Source organism: Gouania willdenowi, chromosome 22 (assembly GCF_900634775.1).
Source record: "Gouania willdenowi chromosome 22, fGouWil2.1, whole genome shotgun sequence".
Taxonomy (NCBI): Eukaryota; Metazoa; Chordata; class Actinopteri; order Blenniiformes; family Gobiesocidae; genus Gouania; species Gouania willdenowi.
In genome coordinates, this window is record NC_041065.1 from 5,867,652 (window position 1) to 5,887,761 (window position 20,110).

Sequence of the window (20,110 nt, forward strand, 5' to 3'; positions counted from 1 at the left end):
AAAGACTTTACTGGAGAACTCCATAGCAATGTAGCTCTCATCATATTATGTTGCTGTGATTGTGTCTCTGTATGAAGGGGCTCTGCCTACGACTCATCGCCGCTGTCCATGGTCATGCTAGCTGGGCTATGCACAGCTGTACCGCTGCACACGTCTTGGTCCGCTGTGTACCATGAATAGTTGGCAGGGGATGCTTAAAGCTGTGGTACTCAATTTATTTTCTTTAATTAAAAAATAAATACTTAGCATCATATAATATATCGTAAAAGTAATCTTTTCTGAATAAATCGTACGTGTAGGGTTAGGATTGTCTGTGCCTTATAATTAATTATTGTGGTTAATAAAACCCCGGAAGATAAAGTCTTGGCGGTCATCCCCTCCAGCTCCAATCACAGGATTTAGAGAAAGGAGGGGTGAGCAGAGCCTACAAAGAAGCCTCCTCATTGGCTGCAGCGACATATGGTGAAGCATGTGCACGATGCTGTTTTCCTTCTAGACAGGTGATCTAATGTTCCATTTTCCTATATTTTGTGTGCGTCCCTTTGCGTGGCGACGTGTTTTACTGGTAGTGCACGTTCAAATCTCGTGTGCGATTTCGTGCACTTCTGTGAGACGAGGAGACTGGGAGGGAATATCAGAGTGGGGGACGGGATTTACGGTTTGTATTCAGCCATGACCCTCTGTCATGGTTCAAAAATCAGGTAGTGCAGCTCTAACTGACTAGTTGAAATAGTGACAGTCGACGTGGAAAGACAATTGATTTCTTTTAACCACTTCCTTTTCAACGGTTCACCGCGTACAATCACACACAGGGTGTAAATCAATCAATGAGACTTACGTAAGTCTGCGAGAGCGTGCCGTCTGGCCATGTAATGAATTTGCTCACCACTAGAGGGTAGTCTTACAAAGGCATGGAGGCTCCTGCTCTATTTATATTTTAGTTTAATAAGTGTAATATATGTAACTTTTTAGACTTTAAGCAGGAGGTGTTAGAGAAATTACACAATTTACCAAGCAGAGCATGAGTGACCCATTGAGCCGTAGTTGGCTAGAAGATGCAGTTACGAATCACGACATGATTGCCACCACTGTGTTCTTTAACCCTGGAATGCTTTTTTTCAATGTACCTCTGGATGTTTAAGACAATAAATAACCTTAATCCTATTATACACGTCACATTCTTACAAATACATTGATAACCATTATTCATATTAACACGGTGAAGTTTACGTGTACCCCTAGAGGTACGCAATGGCACTACAGGTTAAATTAACAAATGAAACCATTTGATGTTCTTTATTTTTTCAAATGTATAAATATTTGTTTTCATCACCATATTTGCTGTTTCTAGAAAAGCGCTTTTAAATAAAATGTAAACATTTAGGGTTTTTTAATGTTTATTTTTAGTTAAAAATTATAATCATACTAAATATTACTAGTAACTCACAAATTAAAACAAAAGAGGAAAATATACTGAATAATAAAAAGAAATATAATAAAATTATTTAAAAAAATAAATAAATAAAATGACACCAAAAACACACAAAAATGATGATAGAAATGATCTTGATCAGAACATCAACTATATATATATATATATATATATGTAAATATATTTTTTAAATGTTATCAATAAAAAGTTTTTAAAAATTATTAATAAGGAAGAAGTAACAAAAATATTTTATTGTATAAGATATTACAAGATGACTTTTAAAAAAGGTGCTTGTTGTTTAAACCTGTATATACAGTACTGTATGTTCTATTCTACTTTGTTTTGATACAAACAAATGTATATGAATACATTTTTCTTTTTCTTCTGTATCATTTTACAGCTGTGGTGTCCAGGTGAAGGTGGTCGCCATGGAGAAGCTGTTGCTGTGTATGATGCTGGCAGTTGCCATGGCAGTGCGTGCACAGATCTGCCCAAAGCGGTGCATCTGTCAGATCCTGTCACCTAACCTTGCGACCCTCTGTGCCAAGAAAGGTCTGCTGTTTGTACCGCCCAACATCGACAGACACACAGTGGAGTTACGGCTGGCCGACAACTTTGTCACAAGGTGATGGTTGAATCATTACTGACACTTCTACAGCTGTAAGAACAAGAAGTTGTGGATACTGATTTTGGTTTAGTGGGTACAGAGAAGTGATTTCATCCACTAAATGGGGAGAAAATAATTGCCCAAAATAGTATATAGTAAATAGCTCAATTGGTGCATTACTTTTATAACACACTAATGCCAGGGTTCCCAAAGTGGGGTACGCAAATTGTCATAGGGACTACATTGTATATGACATAACATTATTAGGTTTTTTAAGTGTGCAGGAGTAGGGGGTACATGGCTTTGGGTTAAATGTCTGAAGGGGTACGGGACTGTGAAAAGTTTGAGAACCACTGCAATAATGTACTTTCTTTGAGTCTTAACCCAATGCCCTACAATACACATATAGACAAAAATGTTGGTACCATTCTATTAAATTAAAATATAAAACACTAAAACTTAGCAAATAAAAATGCAACATTGCTTTTGAATTGTGGTTTAACAGAATTATTTCAAAAAAAACAAAATAATGAAACTGTCCTGGAAAAAAAAAGGGTACCCTTAACTTCATATTGTGTTGTACAACCTTTTGAGGCAAACACTGCACTGTGGTTTTCTGTAACTTTCAATGAGACTTTACACCTGTCGACAGGTATTTTGTCCCACTCCTCGTGAGTAAACTGCTCCAACTGTCTCACATTTTAAGGATCTCTTTTCCAGACTACACGTTTCAGCTCCTTCCACAAACATTCAATAAGATTCAGATCAGAATCAGAAAGGATTTTAAACGCCAAGTACAGTTTAAAAACACCACAAGGGATTTACTGTAATTTGGCAGTTGGAGCAAAGAACACACACACCAACACACTGGTAATTGTGTTACCCTTGGGAGAATTTAGCAAATGAAATGTTTTAAGGAAAAAAAATGCAAATGCTTGATTAAACCCTGAGTTTAACATTTTTTAAGAACTTGAAAATGTTAATCATAAAACTAAGGGATCTGCCTAACAGAAAAAAAGCTATAACTACCAAAATGTTGTGTCTTTTTACGTTGTGACGTCATCTTCGAAGGTCTTAAAAGTAACAAGCTCATTTTTAAAGTATAAGGAGTAGAAAGTACAGATATTTGTTTAAACAAGTTCTGATGAACTATTGCAGGGCCCGCGGAACGTCTCCGCGGCGAATAGCATGTACCACCTTCCCGAGAATTCAGTCAAATGACTCCATTCTACCAAGTAAAACAAATGAAATTGTGCAACAAAAAATTGTAATCTACGTTGAATTGCCTTTGAAAAGATATATCACACGACTATGTTCCGATAAATTTAGAAAAGAGGGTGGGCCCCCGGACCCCCCCCTTACAAAAATGTCTTGGAGAGGCTCTTGACATCCGCTCACAGAACGTCCACATCAAATTACAGTCCAATTCAATGCGCATTAACGGAGGATTAGTCATTTGAAGAATATTGGTATGTGCCAATGATTCGGTGACACCAACTAACGTAATATTTGATTCGCAAAAAAATGAGAAATCAACTTTTGTTTTTTTCTTTTGAGGCCCCTTGGGGCCACTCTGGGCCCCATATCAAAAATTGGGCTCCGGGCATTGATGCGTACACATCCATAGATTATACCTACCAAATTTCAACCCGATCCCTTCACGAATAACAGAGGAGTAGCGATTTTAGCTAGTGAACACAACAACAAGAAGAACAACAACAACAACAACAACAAAGTGAATGGCGTTTTGAGTCTGGTAGCCCGGCCTAAAAAGTAAGGAGTGTGGTGGGTTCCCCTTTATCCTAATGTTGATGTGATGAGGTGAAGAACATTTTATTAATACAAAGTGAAGATGAGTGTCACTGAGGGACAAACAGCCAAACAAACGCATATATGGATCTGATCAGAAACCTGAAACTTAACAGATGGAGTTTAAAGCTTTAGCTTTAAACAAAGAAGGGAAGCAACAAATGTTTATCACAGTGGTAAAACCCCCATGCAACAACAACGTATGGCCGGGAATAGGCAACTTCCACGATTCACAGGCAATAAACGTTCCAACAGCAGTGCTTGCTGGGTTTGATTGTTAAAAGGTGTTACGAAAGCCAATACTCAAACGAGGTAAAATGTATATTGCATTTAATGAATATCATATGGCGCAGTCAATACACCTCAGGAGTAAAATAAAAAGTTACCAAAAAGTACATACTGAGGTAAAGCACAGATACCAGAAAAAACTACTTAAGTTCAGTAACAAAGTATTTGTACTTTGTTACTTTCACCCCTGAAGCTTTCTGATACTGGGCAGCACATTTTGTTCCAGAATACTTTGATAGTCTTGAGATTTCATTGTTCAAGTTGTGGCAGATGCAGCAAAGCAGCCTCAGAACATAACTGAGCCTCCTCCATGCCTAACAGTAGATACAGCTTCATTTTTGTACCTGTGAACATAAAGCTGATGTGATTCACCAAAAAGCTCCAGTTTTGTCTCCCTAAAGCTTTGTGGCTTGTCAATATGATTTTTGGCAAATTCCAGTCTTGCTTTTTTATGATTTCCTTTCATCATTGTTGTCCTTCCATTAGGTCAGTCCACTCAAACAGCGACGGGTGATGAGATCAGATACTGATACCTTGACCTCGGAGTTCACCTCTGATCTCTGTGGAAGTTGTTCTGGGCTCTTTGGTTACCATTTGTATTATCAGTCTCTTCAATTTGTCATAAATTTTAGACGGATTTCAATGTTTACAAGCATGAGTATGTGACTGACGTGTGCACGCATACTAAGCAGAAACCATGTTGTTTACATACAGTATGTGACGCTTGAAAAATGGCAATGAATGAACCGCTGTTAAGGCTCGAAAATAGTTGGAAGTATGTAGAAAGCTTGTCACCTGAGGACGAGGTCGCTTATTTAAAGCTGATATACAGAGTTTACTATGGTCTACTGTCAGTGGTCATTCATATACATTAATGTATATAAGTCCCTCCTTCATCCTATAGACCCCTATACAAATGGAAACGATTGCAAATGCGACCAGCCAATAGGCTTTGACTTCCTGTTTTTGAGACTGTCAATCAAAGTGAATGCGGAACTGTGCACAAAAACAAGGCTCTTACCTGACTCATAGAATTATATCAATGCAACCTGATGCGACCTTGTTATGTTCCGTGATGCCCGTGCAGAAAAGTAGAGGCGTGGCCTCTGGTAGATTAGCAGAGGCTGTGGGAGGAAGTGAGGCTGTTTAGGGCGGGACATCGAGACGTTTCTCAGAAACTCCGAATATCAGCTGTAAGTACAGGTGAACGATTGTGGGACCCATGCAGCATTTCCGAAAACGAGTGGTCATCTGATGTGCGCTCCTGGCCCAATGTTCAATGACCAGACATTAATACATGTCTGATAGAAAAAAAACCCAGTGTATAAATGAAAGAAAACCTAAAAGCATCAAGTCTCTAGATGCTTATAACTACTTGTTATGAACGGGCAGGTAGGCGGGCTGCTGTGCTCCTGTTAACGAAGGTTTCCGTGTATTTCCACGTATTCTGATCAGTTTCAACGAATGAGTTTCCTTCTCTACATTAAGTCTCCTCCTCACTGTCTCACATCTACATATCAGTCCATTTACAGCTTTTTATAGTCACTTTTTACTGGATCCAGACTGAGATAGCGCTCCGTCCGCTCCCCGTGAACCATCGCCTCAGCAGTGATTACGTTGACACGATCGCTTCTGAACAAACGTAACGTGGTTATTTGACAACTTTATACTGTTTGTTTCTGTCATAAACCGGCTGCTTTTGGAATGTTTCAGCGCTCCCTCGAGACCATAAGTCTCGTCTATTCTTCTGCAAAGGGTGCCCACCAGCCGGTATGTTGTAAAATTGAAATCCTAGATTGTTGATACTCCTATTTGTGCGATCACCAACGCCACACGATGGTATTGTGTTGTTTTTATACGAAAACAAAAGAGTTTCAATCTCGTGCCGATGCTAGTACAATACAGTTCTTCGGTTGTTTTGCATCGAGTCTGCGCGTGCATGCACCTAATTTAGTATGCATACGTCACATGACGTCCATAGACATTGGCTACAGTCCTGTGGACCTTAAACTTCTGAATAACATGTGCAACTGTGGTCACAGGAACATCAAGCTGCTTGGAGATGTTCTAATAGCCTTTAATTTTAACATGCTTGTGTATAATTTTGTATCTAATTTCTTGAGACACCTCTCTCCTTATCTCTGTGTGGTCCATATTCAGTGTGGTACACACCACGATACCTTACAACATCGTGACTACGTTTCAGCCTTTAAAAGACAGAACACACCTTAGTTTAACATGTTCATGTGGTCAAATCATTTTCAATCTTTTCTAGGGGTACCATCATTTTTGTCCAGGTGTTAAATTACAATTCAAAAGCAATGTTTGATTTTCATTACTTCATTTTCAGTATTTTTTTTTTTTAATTATTATTACTTTTGTCAGTTTCAAGTTATTTCAGTGACCATTGTGTATTTTTTTTCCCTTCTTTAACTGAAGGGTACCAACAATTTTGTCCGTGTGTATATACTGTATATACTGTATATATCCATTCTTACCCTGTTTTCAGAGTTGGGTGTGTGTGTGTGTGTGTATATATATACTGTATATATATATATATTGTTTTTATTCTTCAAGACCAGATTTATTTAAAAAACAAGAAAGAAATACATGACTTGTATAAAAGCTTTCAGATGGAGTTCTATGACACACATCCACCACTAATTATCTTCTTTTCTCTGTCCTCAGTGTAAAAAGAAAAGACTTTGCAAACATGACACGACTGGTTGATCTAACGTTATCTAGAAACACGATCTCCCACATCACACCTCATGCCTTTGCCGATCTGGAAAACCTCAGAGCGCTGCACCTCAACAGGTAAAAAGAACCCAGCAGAGGTCAAATTCTCACTCGTCTTTGTTCAAATACAGTTATAAAGTGAATTGTTTCAACCTGTTCCTGCAGTAACCGGTTGACGAGGATAGGCAATGACACATTCAGTGGGATGTCCAAGCTTCATCACCTGATCCTGAACAACAACCAGCTGGTGCTCATCCATCAGGGAGCATTCAACGACCTGCTGGCGCTGGAAGAGCTTGACCTCAGTTACAACAACCTAGACTCCATCCCATGGGAGGCCATCCAGGTCAGGGTGTATTTCACACTGCACCATCACTGTCTAATGGCAATTCCAAACAGAAAAAACTGTCATTGTTATGGAGGTAGTTTTGTGTCTTTATTTTTCAATTAAAAAAAAAACAAGTTCAATCAAAATCAATATTGTCAATCTGAGAAAAAAAGTGTTTGAGACCCAAATAATTGCATTTGAACACCTGCTCTAGAAAAGGAGAGACACTCATTTATAGGCTCATCATCAATCAATAGAATATTAGAGATTTGAAAATGCAAATTCTAAAAAATGGATGCAAAAGGTTTTGAACCCAGGACCTCCTTGCTGTGAAGCAGATGTGCAAACCACTAAGTATAGGAACAGACTTTGGCTGATGTTTGAAAAAAATTCAAATAACTAACTTCACCAACGCCTAATGATTGTTTCAATGATTTTTTTATTCATCTACAGCCTAAAAGCTTATGCCTGATAATTGATCTGAACCATTCTTTACATTTAGGTCAAGAAAAAGTAGTCGAGTCATGCTACGCAGCATATGTACGTGCGCTGGAACCAAATTAGCCGAGGTCCTGGCGAGACACAGAAATAGGCTTTTTTATCTGCCTCATTGTCTGCACGCTTCAGGCAATAAATGATAAACACATTAAAAGGAATTAACAAAACCCTAAAGAAGCCTAAAAATAAATGTTTAAATTACTAAATGTTGTCCATGTCTGTGTTTACTATGCCTTTGGCCAATTTCACCTTGGGTACTTCCTCTCATTACTAAATAAATACTTCAATACATTTGCAAAAGTTAAAAGTATACTATTTAAAAGTGATGAATGGGGTACAGCGCCCAGTGGAGGCTGTGCTGCCCACTGTTCAGCATTGGCTCCGATACATCAAAAAGCACTCAATTTAGTGATGCAACGTTGTGCAAAACTGAACAGGTTAAATAAATGTTGCACACTTTCTCTGGGGTATACCGCAGCGTTCCCCCCACTGGTCTAAAACAAAGCATGTGCACGTGTGTCCACTGCAGACTATTGAACATATAATCCTGCTCAGAAGCGAGATTTGCCAGTGGTTTTTCTCAGGCATTCCGTGGAAGGATAACTTAAAAAGTGGTCTCAATTTTAACGTGGGATGATCTTATCATATTGTTACGGGCTCCAAGCTCCGGGGCTGGCGTAGCAGTGATATGTGCAATCTGAAAAACACTGTGAGTGAACAAGAGCAATGAACACGAGGTGTTGCCTTCAATCCAGATTGCATTTGACGGGGAACAGGAAGTAAAACCCAACCCGGGGTGCAGCACCGCCAACACAAAGGTTCCGCTCTGCTCTCTCACCCTGGCTTAAATCAGGACAGCACTAATGACATGTGAAAATGTCCAAATATAAATACTTAATATTAAAGAATAAATAAAGCCATGTATTTATTACTATAACATACAAAATAATAAAATAACTAAAAACAATGTGGTCACACTTTTAGGTGCACCACAATATCTTCCACTCACGTTAACTCATTCAGTGCCAGCCATTTTCACAATTTCTACCCCCTCAGTACTACCCATTTTTAGCATTTTGAGACCCACAGAATATTTTGTACTATGATTCTGAAAGATTGAAGTCTCTAATTTCATCAGAAAAAATATTTTTTTTTTTATAGCTTGATTTGTTCTTCTGTAATCCGCAGTTGAACAGAGGTTAGTTTCACACATATCGCCAGTTTGTGACAAAAAACTGAGAAAAACGGCTTTTCTGAAAAAACCCATTACTGACTTTGAAGCTTTTTTTGTTTTTTTTTGCTTCAGTGACACCTCAACATTGTTTCCTTCCATAAAACATACAAAAACAACACTGAGACTAGTTGAGAGTTGAATGGTTTGCTTACTGTTTGTTGGCCATCCTCCAAGTCTCTCCCCCGTCGTTCTCCACACACGCACATGCCGAATGTCACCGCTTGCCCTGTTTTTTGATCATCTTATCTCACCATCGCCACACTCTCAATGGTCCACTTAGTTCCACAAATGCTCCGGTTGAGTGTGAGCTGCTGGGAACTTCAGCATCAACTCTCGTAGCACCATTTTCTCCCTCGTAAACTCCTTTCTTCTTCCTCTGAGCTCTGCCCATCACGGGTGATCTCTCATCCAAAGGTGCTCTGCTGCCACCTACATGGCACCTATTATTTTGCTATCGGGCTCACTGTATTTTGTATCTCCTCCCCCTCGTCAATCACACAGACGTAACTTCCTCTTCCTCCCGACACGCAGAGATGGCCGTTTGGCCCGGTTAGTTGATGGTTTTAGCTCATGATCACAACATAATCAATAATCCACTCAGGTCCACTCGTGTTCTGCGTTAGTATGTGGTGCTGTGAGCTGCTGAATACTTCACAATATCACTCCATAGCGCCATAATCTCCCTCGTCCCTGCTTCTCCCTCCTTAGCAAATGGTAGCATCAGTGGCTAATCTATCAACTAAAGCTGTGCTGCTGCCACCTTCAGGGCACAGTTGGTAACTACAACAACAGAGAAACCTTATAGTCACACACAGTGTATCCTAGCAACTTCTTTGAAAAAACGTAATTGACTTAATATTACGTCAATGGCACTGAATGAGTTAAAATTAATAAATGGTCTCACACCAATTGTACGCATAGATCTGAGGGGATTTGTCCATAATCGTATTGGGCTTCTTACTTTTGACATGTACAAAATTCAAAAGCATGCTCTGTAATAATGTTCTTCTTTGGTATTTTTGCAGAAAATGACAAGCCTGCACACACTGAGTTTAGACCACAACATGCTGGACTACATTCCAGAGGGAACCTTTTCCCTTCTGCAGAAACTGAACCGGTTGGACGTCACCTCCAATAAACTCCAGAAGTTACCACCAGATCCCCTTTTTCAACGAGCACAGGTAATATATAAACCTTGCCCCCCCAAAAAGATGGTAACCAGTTTAAATTTTGTTGACAAAAAAATACGCCATATGTAACCAATGGGAAGGCAGGGTTTCCCTTTTTGGTGAAGTAAATCTCACCGCATTAGTCTGGCAAGAATATGAACAGAGGCCAAAGTGGAAGCAAAATATGTTATTTTATTTATCATCAACAATCGTAAAAAACTACTTCTTTTATTTCATGGTATAGTTTAAAAGCTTGACATACAAAAATATAATAAACTTTTAACACCAACAAAACTTTACCAAACAAGTGAAGTTTAGAAAATGAAAATATTAACAAACTTAAGGTTAGTAACTCAACCAAAAACAACCCAAACGTTAGACAAAAATGAACAAAATCAAACTCAGCTAAACCTCACTTCATTCAGTTAAAGTGCATGGTGCCAAGTTTAGTAAACATGATTTGAGAGTTTATTTAAACATGATTTGAGAGTTTATTTAAACATGATTTGAGAGCTTATTTAAACATGATTTGAGAGCTTATTTAAACATGATTTGAGAGCTTATTTGAACAGCAGCGACCAACTTCCACACTTGGAAACCCGGTTCCCACTGGGGTTCAGGGCGCCTCACAAGAGCAGCATTTCCCCCTCAATGCAAACTCCCATTGATAGCATTTAGCACCTGACAGCACAGCCTAGGAGCCCCGAACACGCAGACGCTACGGCGTGCACACCTGCTAATAATCCTTCCAATCAGAGGGTGCGGTTAAGAAAGCATCCGGTAGACGGGGATGATGCGTTCACGGGCTATATGACGGTGGGAAACTACCACACTTTAACCGCCTGGTTACACATAGTTTTCATGGACAACATACTTTCAATTAAATTTAGAAAAAGGTATGAAAACTATATCGAATTGTATTGATACTTTTTTTTTTTACCTAATATAAAAAAAACTTTATTGTTCACATGGGATTAAATCCAGTCAGAACTAAGTATGTCAAGATACATAAAAGTTGGGGAAGGTATCCAATAAAAACTACATCATTTGGGTGAAGCATTGTATTTTCCATGGTATAGAGCTTTTTTGGCTCAAGTCCCCCCTTTGTCCGATTACAGCATTTTGCTTAGAAAAGTATTTAAAAACAACTATAGAACATAATGCAATGAATGAGTGATAACACACATTTTAAAGAATCTCATTTTGTCAATAAGTGGAAAGAAACAGTATTTAATGTATGGGTTCCTAAACTTTTTTTTTTTTTGATATCAAGAATTTCTGGCAACAACAAAGACAATTTTTTTTTTCACATGTTTAAGCTCAGACATTTGTTTGTTTTTACTGCATTTTATTTGAACTAGATTTATACTTCACAAAATGAAAGTATAGAAATACAGTTGTTAAAGATTGTGTGTTGATTTAATAATAATAAAAAAGAAAATAATTATAATAATTCCAAACATGGATTTCAATTTTTCAGAAATTTCAGGCGACCCCAGTAACAACAAATACACGTGGGGTCCCTGTCCTAATGTTGAAAAACTGTGATTTAGATTATCTCACACCTGGGGTGGGACCACAACTGATACTTTATTTGTTAATTTTCCACTCTTTCTATCTCTCTGAAGTACCCTCTATAGTGTCATCGTGTACCCCTAGGGGTACACGTATGCTAATTTTAGAAACACTGGTATAGAGCATGCCGCTGTACTGGACACTTCCAAAAAAGATTAAAATAATCCTGGAGAAAGTTTTAAATAGGCCGTGACCTAGACCACACTCTACTGGCTGATGAGGGTGCCCTTGAAATAACCAATCAGAGCGTGCAGAGATTCACTTGTATTCTGATGAGTTTCAACTGATGAGGTTCCATTTACACATGAGTTCACATCTTCACTGCCTCAAGTCTGCATATTAGTCAATTTACAGATTGTCATGGTAATTTTTAACTGTAGCCAGGCTGCTGTTCGGATGCTCCGCTCTCTCAGTAGAGAGACTCTCTGAGAGTCCACAGCGATCGCTCCTCAACAAATATAACGTGATTTGGTAACTTTATGTCATTAATATTTCCTGTCATAACTATTTGGCTAAGATACCTTACATTTTAAACCTTATTGTATCTTTTATTCAGCAGAGATCCTATTCTAGGGTCATGTCCTCTCACTTCAAAATCAAGCATCACACTCTACTAAGGACTATATACAGTAGATCAGGGCCGTCCAATTTGGGGCTCACGATTGGTTTTGGCCCGCTTTTTTTTTGTTAATTTTTTTTGGAGCATGTTCTGCTCTCTATAGTACTCTGTTCTCTATATACTGTAGCACTCTATATACCGTAATAACTATTTCAACCAAAATTAATGTGATTTATAAGAAAAACAAATCTAACGCTAATCTCCAATTACATTATTTTGGCAGTGGAAAATATAGTGTTTTGATCATATGTGTCCCGTTTTGTAGAATTTATATTGCACTAAATGTTTTTGAAGACATTTAGATGTTTCATAATTTTATTCCATGGAACACAATAAAGATAAACATTCTTCAATTTAAAAACTACTTTAAGTGTGTATTTTGCACAGTCATGTTCTTTGCATTGGGCACCACTCTGTCCTAAATTCTGATCATTTTAATACTATTTTTTTGTGACAACGCCCTCTCTCGGGCGAGATATAACGAGTGTGACAACCAAACCCTCTCCTATATCATGCTTAAATTACACAGATATCAATGATTGCTTTTTTATTGCAGGTCCTTGCCACGTCGGGGGTCCTGACCTCATCCTCCTTTGCCCTGTCCTTTGGTGGAAACCCTCTCCACTGTAATTGTGAACTGCTCTGGCTGCGGCGGCTGAACAGAGAGGATGATTTGGAGACGTGCGCCACACCCCAACATCTCTCTGGTCGATATTTCTGGTCCATCCCTGAAGAAGAGTTCCTCTGTGAGCCCCCACTTATCACTAGGTTCTCCCATGAGATGAGGGTCCTTGAAGGACAAAGGGTGGCACTCAGGTAACTCTACTTGAAATACATGGTAATTTTGACTGTGTGTGTTCTGTATACTGAGTAGAGTTGAGCCGGATACTCGGCTGAAACAAGCATTTGGTACGGATAAAGCACTTTAGCCGAGTCCATGTATTATACAAGTAATATGAGTCAATATCTCTGCTGGAATTGAATGAAAATGCTCCTTGGATAGCTGACTGTGTCTGTGCTCCTCCCCTACACACATACAGATGTGTTGCTGACTGTGTCTGCGCTCCTCCCCTACACACATACAGATGTGTTGCTGACTGTGTCTGCGCTCCTCCCCTACACACATACAGATGTGTTGCTGACTGTGTCTGCGCTCCTCCCCTACACACATACAGATGTGTTGCTGACTGTGTCTGCGCTCCTCCCCTACACACATACAGATGTGTTGCTGACTGTGTCTGCGCTCCTCCCCTACACACATACAGATGTGTTGCTGACTGTGTCTGCGCTCCTCCCCTACACACATACAGATGTGTTGCTGACTGTGTCTGCGCTCCTCCCCTACACACATACAGATGTGTTGCTGACTGTGTCTGCGCTCCTCCCCTACACACATACAGATGTGTTGCTGACTGTGTCTGCGCTCCTCCCCTACACACATACAGATGTGTTGCTGACTGTGTCTGCGCTCCTCCCCTACACACATACAGATGTGTTGCTGACTGTGTCTGCGCTCCTCCCCTACACACATACAGATGTGTTGCTGACTGTGTCTGCGCTCCTCCCCTACACACATACAGATGTGTTGCTGACTGTGTCTGCGCTCCTCCCCTACACACATACAGATGTGTTGCTGACTGTGTCTGCGCTCCTCCCCTACACACATACAGATGTGTTGCTGACTGTGTCTGCGCTCCTCCCCTACACACATACAGATGTGTTGCTGACTGTGTCTGCGCTCCTCCCCTACACACATACAGATGTGTTGCTGACTGTGTCTGCGCTCCTCCCCTACACACATACAGATGTGTTGCTGACTGTGTCTGCGCTCCTCCCCTACACACATACAGATGTGTTGCTGACTGTGTCTGCGCTCCTCCCCTACACACATACAGATGTGTTGCTGACTGTGTCTGCGCTCCTCCCCTACACACATACAGATGTGTTGCTGACTGTGTCCCACAGCAGCTCCGCTCACTCACTGCCAGCTCTGTCTGTCCCTCAGGTTTGCGCGTCTTTTCCGTTAACGTTTAGAGTTTCTTCAGCTTCAGGTTTGTTTTTACTTCGGTTTGTACTTTAACCAGTATCTCTACCTGTTGGTGATTTTTCTTTCTTTTTCTTTTTTTAATTACCAGCTGGCTCTTTTTACTTCACTGAGTGGCACTTTCTTGCCGTATTTCATAAAATAATAAAGGTAGTAAGAGGTATAAATATTTGATGGAAGAGATGGAACTGTCGACCCCTGTGGTCACAAATGTTTTCGGCTCACGGATTTAGTTTATCAAATTTTGACAAATAAAAGAGGTTTACGTCGACTTTTTTAACTTTTACTGATTTTTAGAGCAACCCAAAGCAGCACAAGTTGTCATTTTGACTGAAAACGCTGCTAAATGATCCTGAATGCTGAATGCACAGGGTAAAGTAGTTCCAATTTTAAAAGTTAATGAAACAAAAATGGTGCAAAATAATGCGTTTTGTTAGGCATAGATCTTAGGCATTTGTAAAAACTGTGGAGGATCCTTTTAAAGATGATGATGTCTTAATTTCCATATATTGGTCACACACATCCAATCATGATGAATGTTGTGTATTCAAGTACGAAAAATATCAAATTAAAAAGTAGCTAGCAATTGTGGTGCTGAAAGAACCTAGTATTTACTCTTTATTATCTCCTCGTCTTTTGAAAGTAAAAATCCCAAAGATGTCAACTATTAATGTGTCATCCATAATGAGCGTAATTTCATTTTAAGAATCGTGAAAGTCTGGGGTGGAAAGCATGAAGGGGGACATGAAACATGATCAACTTTTAAGTGTAATGGGCAACCATTTATCAGAGGTGTAAAGAGCACTGATATATCCTACTCATTAAGTAGAAGTGCTGTTACTTGAATGAAAATGTACTCAAGTACAGTACAAGGAAGTCTTACATAAATTTCTTACGTAAAAGTTAAAAATAGCTCAATTAAATAGTACTCAAAGTAAAAGTTCATAGTTACTTTCACCCCCATGTTTACTTTTGATAATAAATCTTACCACGGTTCCCATGCATACAGTAAACATCTCATTTATAAACTTAAAAAGGAAGATATGAAATATTGCACAATTGGAACTTCATTTATTTTCCACAAAGACATCTGTATAAAATAAAAGGTTTGTCAAAATGTACAATTCTTTTTTTTTTTTTAAATAAAATAACAGCAATGAATTAAAGTCAAATAAAAAAATGATCAGGCTCTAAGTATACTGTAGCTACATTTATGAACTAACCAGCATTCATTGTTGTTCATTTTGATTGATTATTGTCAGGTAATTTCATTTTTTTGTAGTTTCACAATGTCCGTTAATCATTTCAAAACAAGAAAATTATAGGAATTACAACAAATGACTTTACTTATTTTAAAACGTACTAAAAGCTGATATCAGGAGTTTCTGAGAGGACGTCTCGATGTCCCGCCCTAAACAGCTTCACTTCCTCCCACTGCCTCTGTAAACTACCAGAAGCCACGCCTCTACTTTTCTGCACGCGTCACGGAACATAACAAGGTCGCATCGGGTCTCATTGATATAGGTCTATAGGTCAGGTAGGAGCCAAAATGATATTTACCTGTTTGCGATTGTGATGGCGGCCTTGCTTCCGTGCACAGTTCCGCATTCACTTTGATTGACAGTCTCAAAATACCATAGTTAAAGACTAGTTAGGTATTTTTTTGCATTTCATTAGAATAATACATAAACATAAATTTCTCAGAAACTCTGGATATCAGCTTTAAGTACAAGTAAAATGACTGATTTAGAAATGTACTCAAAAAAGTACAAGTACCCATTAAAGCAACTCAATTACAGTAACATGAGTACTTTAATGAAATTACTTGGAGAGTTGAGTGGTCATTTTCATATTGGTTTCCACTGAAAAAAAGCTGTTTAGCTTGGTTCTTCATTCTCAGCAGATTTCTTATTTGTTTCTCTTGCTTTCTTTACAAGAAATGTAGGAACGATACAAACTTCCATCAAGCTGTGATCTCTTATTACTGTACTTTTGTATCCAATCTGCCTTGTTCTTAAACAGTTCAACTGCTTCTCTATACTTAAAGGTGTAAAGCAAGAGGTGATCCAGAACCAGCTATCCACTGGATTTCCCCGGAGGGAAAACTGGTGTCAAACTCCTCCAGAACGCTGGTCTACACTAACGGGACTCTGGACATCCTAATCAGCACCGTGAAAGACACTGGATCCTTTACCTGCATTTCCTCTAACCCTGCAGGAGAAGCCCACCAAACAGTAGACCTAGTTATAATTAAACTCCCACACATCTCCAACAATACCAACAACATCCAAGATCCCGACCCGGGATCATCAGACATCTCCACATCAAACCGCAGCGGTGCCAACGGGAGCAACGTGACTGGTGATGTGAAGGGAGGAGTGGATAAAAGGGTGGTGACAGCTGAGGCCACGTCTTCAACAGCACTGATTAAGTTCAACTTCCAAAGGAATATACCAGGAATCAGGATGTTCCAAATACAGTACAATGGGAGCCAAGACGACTCGTTGGTTTACAGGTAAGATTAGCTCAATGTCTGTGATTGAGTTAGAGTGGGAACTAAAGTGCACACCAGCGCAGAGGTAGACAATGACCTAAATCCGGCCTGTAGAGATTCAGTTACATGGGTGCAACGCTAATGAGCTAATGGAACATGTAATTAAAATGCATTGGAACTAGGCTTGCCAACTTTCCAAAAAGAAACTAAGGGACCCCCACGGGCCCATGAACACATTCCTCTAAAATAGAAACATTTTGACATAGAACAGTGTTTCTCAAATGTTATTGCCCCATGTAACCCTTAGCTCATGTTCTACACTATTTATTTGATTCCACAGGCTGTCTAAACTCTTTCCTGTGTCTCGTTTCAACATTAACCTTGAATTTATGTCTTTTTATTCACTTATTTCTGATGTTTTGCTCGTTTTAAAGTTTTTTTTTTTTTCTTTGGATATATTTTAAATTGTTGTGTCACAAATTATTGTTGATGGATGAGAAAAAAGTCTGTGTGCATGTAAAAAAAAAATCTATAATGTTAAAAAATAAACTGAAATGTTTCAGTGGTACATGTACCCACTATAATACAGAAATCTTAACAAACATTTGTTTAACCTAGGGAATATATATATATATATATTACTACTTATTATAATACTACTGTAATAATAAATGATCTGTCATTTGACTTTAAAACCTCCACAACCTACACATTAAATCAAATCCCAGTAATCGATTAAATCAATCCATGGTGTGTCTTACTGTATCAGCCTCAGGAGATGATGGATGAAAGAAGAACTGCAACACTCATGCTTGGGTCTTCTCAGCATATTTACATCATATCTACACTGTTGTTCTTCTGAGGCTGTTTGATGTCAGACAGTCCACCGTGTGACACTGAAAACTCTCTAAAGTTGGACATTTTTAGGGTTTGAGCTGCACCGGTGTGTGTGTCGTCTCTCTCTCTCTTTCCAACAGGGCGTGACATTACCACACCACATAGTCTGGTACACAGGACACACCACACAGAGCAGTAGACCATGGCAAATCCTGCGTTTTATTTTGTTCATCATCCTCAGATTTAGTAGTGTGTGTGTGTGTGTGTGTGTGTGTGTGTGTGTGTGTGTGTGTGTGTGTGTGTGTGTGTGTGTGTGTGTGTCTTTGTGTGTCTGTGTGTCTGTGTGTGTGTGTGTGTCTGTGTGTCTGTGTGTCTGTGTGTGTGTGTGTGTGTGTGTGTGTGTGTGTGTGTGTCTGTGTGTCTGTGTGTCTGTGTGTCTGTGTGTCTGTGTGTGTGTGTGTGTGTGTGTGTGTGTGTGTGTGTGTGTGTGTCTGTGTGTCTGTGTGTCTGTGTGTCTGTGTGTGTGTGTGTCTGTGTGTCTGTGTGTCTGTGTGTCTGTGTGTCTGTGTGTGTGTGTGTGTGTGCGTGTGACGGTCAGACGGACATGTCTAGTGTTCTAGTCAGTTATGCAAATACAGAACAAATAGAGTTTTGTTTTGGCTCAATACAGGACGCACCGTTTTATGGCCAAATAAGGAACGATTCCGTATTTTCCGGCACAGGTGGCAACCTCTAATTGTAACAGAAAATATTTGCCTGACCAGGAAATGAATACAACCAAGGAGACTTTAATAAGAATTGCTTCTGCACGTATAAATCATGTTTGCATTAAGGCCCAAGAGTGTTGACTATCTATGCATAATAAAACTGCCACGTGCACATCATAGCGTTTCAGTTAAATTTACTTTAATTGTACCCAAGTCGTAATTTAGGAGTACAATGTGATAGCTAATGATCTTTACAGCGTGTTGTTCCAAGAGGTCCTCTGACGACATTTTTAAAGTACTTCAAGAATGCTAGATCTCTTCTATGTAACTACCTCTACTTAGACATTTGAGCCATGGGGCGGATTAACTAGCATGCACGGTCCACCTCACAGCAACCACCCTGGGGTGGACACTTGTGTCCTTTCTGTGTGGAGTTTGCATGTTCTCCCTGTGCTGCATGGGCTTCCACAGTGAATGTGAGTATGTCTGCTTGTTGCCCTGCGATGGACTGGCACCATGTCCAGGGTGTACGCCCCCTGGCACGTGAGCCGGAGATTGGCACCGGCTACCCCAGGACATTTTTCTTTAGAAAACATTAGTTTTTAACTCCTGTGAGGAAAGAAAATACTAATAAAAAAAAAGAAAACCATAATTGAACAAAAATGTATTTCAAAAATAAAAATGTAATTTAAAATAATGAGTAAGATTCAGTTAAAAGGTAGAAATAAGTTGTACTGACATGGATTATTCTGACTGTTCCTTTTTAATTATTTATATGTCATATAAATAACTGCGTGGATCGGGAGGTCTGGGCATCTCTGCTGAGACTGCTGCCTCCACGTCCCAGCCCCGGATAAAGCGGAAGAAAATGGATGGATGGATAAAGATGTATGAGAGCAGGATTAATGTCAACCAATTTCCCCTCCGGAATCAATGATTTACTGAATCTGATCAGGTTTATTGATTAGGTTTTGATCAACTTAATTTAAATGAACCTAATTCACATGATCCTGATGACATCATTCCAGACTGTAATGATTAAACAAAAACAAATGAACACAAGGTTGCATCAGTTATTTCACCACTAGGTGTCAGAAGCGATCATTAGCCTCCGATTTCTTCTGTAGCTCTGATTAGATGTTGTTCAAACACTCTGATCGATGTATATGTATCATTCTCATGAAAAATACTTTTATTATGGTCTACTGCCAGTGGTCATTCATATACATTAATGTATATAAGTCCCGCCTTCGTCCATAGACCCCTCCACAAATGCAAGAAAGCGCTGACTTTGCCCAGCCAATAGGCTTTGACAACAGGTGTAACACTCTGAGCAGCATAGCATCATGGAGGAGCGCTCTGAAACTCCAGTTACCCATTCCATGATTGCCAACATATAAAGCTTCTACTAAAAGACAAAAGAAAAGTCCGGATACAAAGCTTGTGGATAAACGTCTTTGTGACCGCAACAGAATGTATCTGGGAGCTGCTTTTCAAAGGGGGAGGGACTTGCTGCTTTAAAAATGATTCCGAATGGACCAAAATTTGGCAACATTTCTCTTGGACTTGTAATAAACATATTTTAATCAAAAGTTATGGCACTATAACAATAAATGTGTAGTTTTTGTAGTTATGCGTCTTTGTTATGTTTCACAATGTGCGTGCACGAACGATTGACAGAGGCAGGGGAGGAAGTAGAGCTGCTGAGGGCGAGACATCGAGACGTTCTC

The 20,110-nt window shown here is 39.3% G+C and overlaps 1 protein-coding gene across 1 annotated transcript in view; it reads left to right on the forward strand.

Annotated features, from left to right (window-relative positions):
• The window catches only part of LOC114456503 (leucine-rich repeat and fibronectin type-III domain-containing protein 5-like), a 194,928-nt gene that overhangs the window by 155,303 nt on the left and 19,515 nt on the right, over positions 1-20,110 (forward strand). Inside the window, exons 3-8 of the mRNA XM_028438307.1 lie at positions 1,833-2,057; positions 6,825-6,953; positions 7,041-7,221; positions 9,961-10,116; positions 12,855-13,114; positions 16,390-16,857. Of these exons, the coding sequence (XP_028294108.1) occupies positions 1,861-2,057; positions 6,825-6,953; positions 7,041-7,221; positions 9,961-10,116; positions 12,855-13,114; positions 16,390-16,857 (1,391 nt within the window). The 5' untranslated portion in view covers positions 1,833-1,860. The remainder of the gene's footprint in view (positions 1-1,832; positions 2,058-6,824; positions 6,954-7,040; positions 7,222-9,960; positions 10,117-12,854; positions 13,115-16,389; positions 16,858-20,110) is intronic.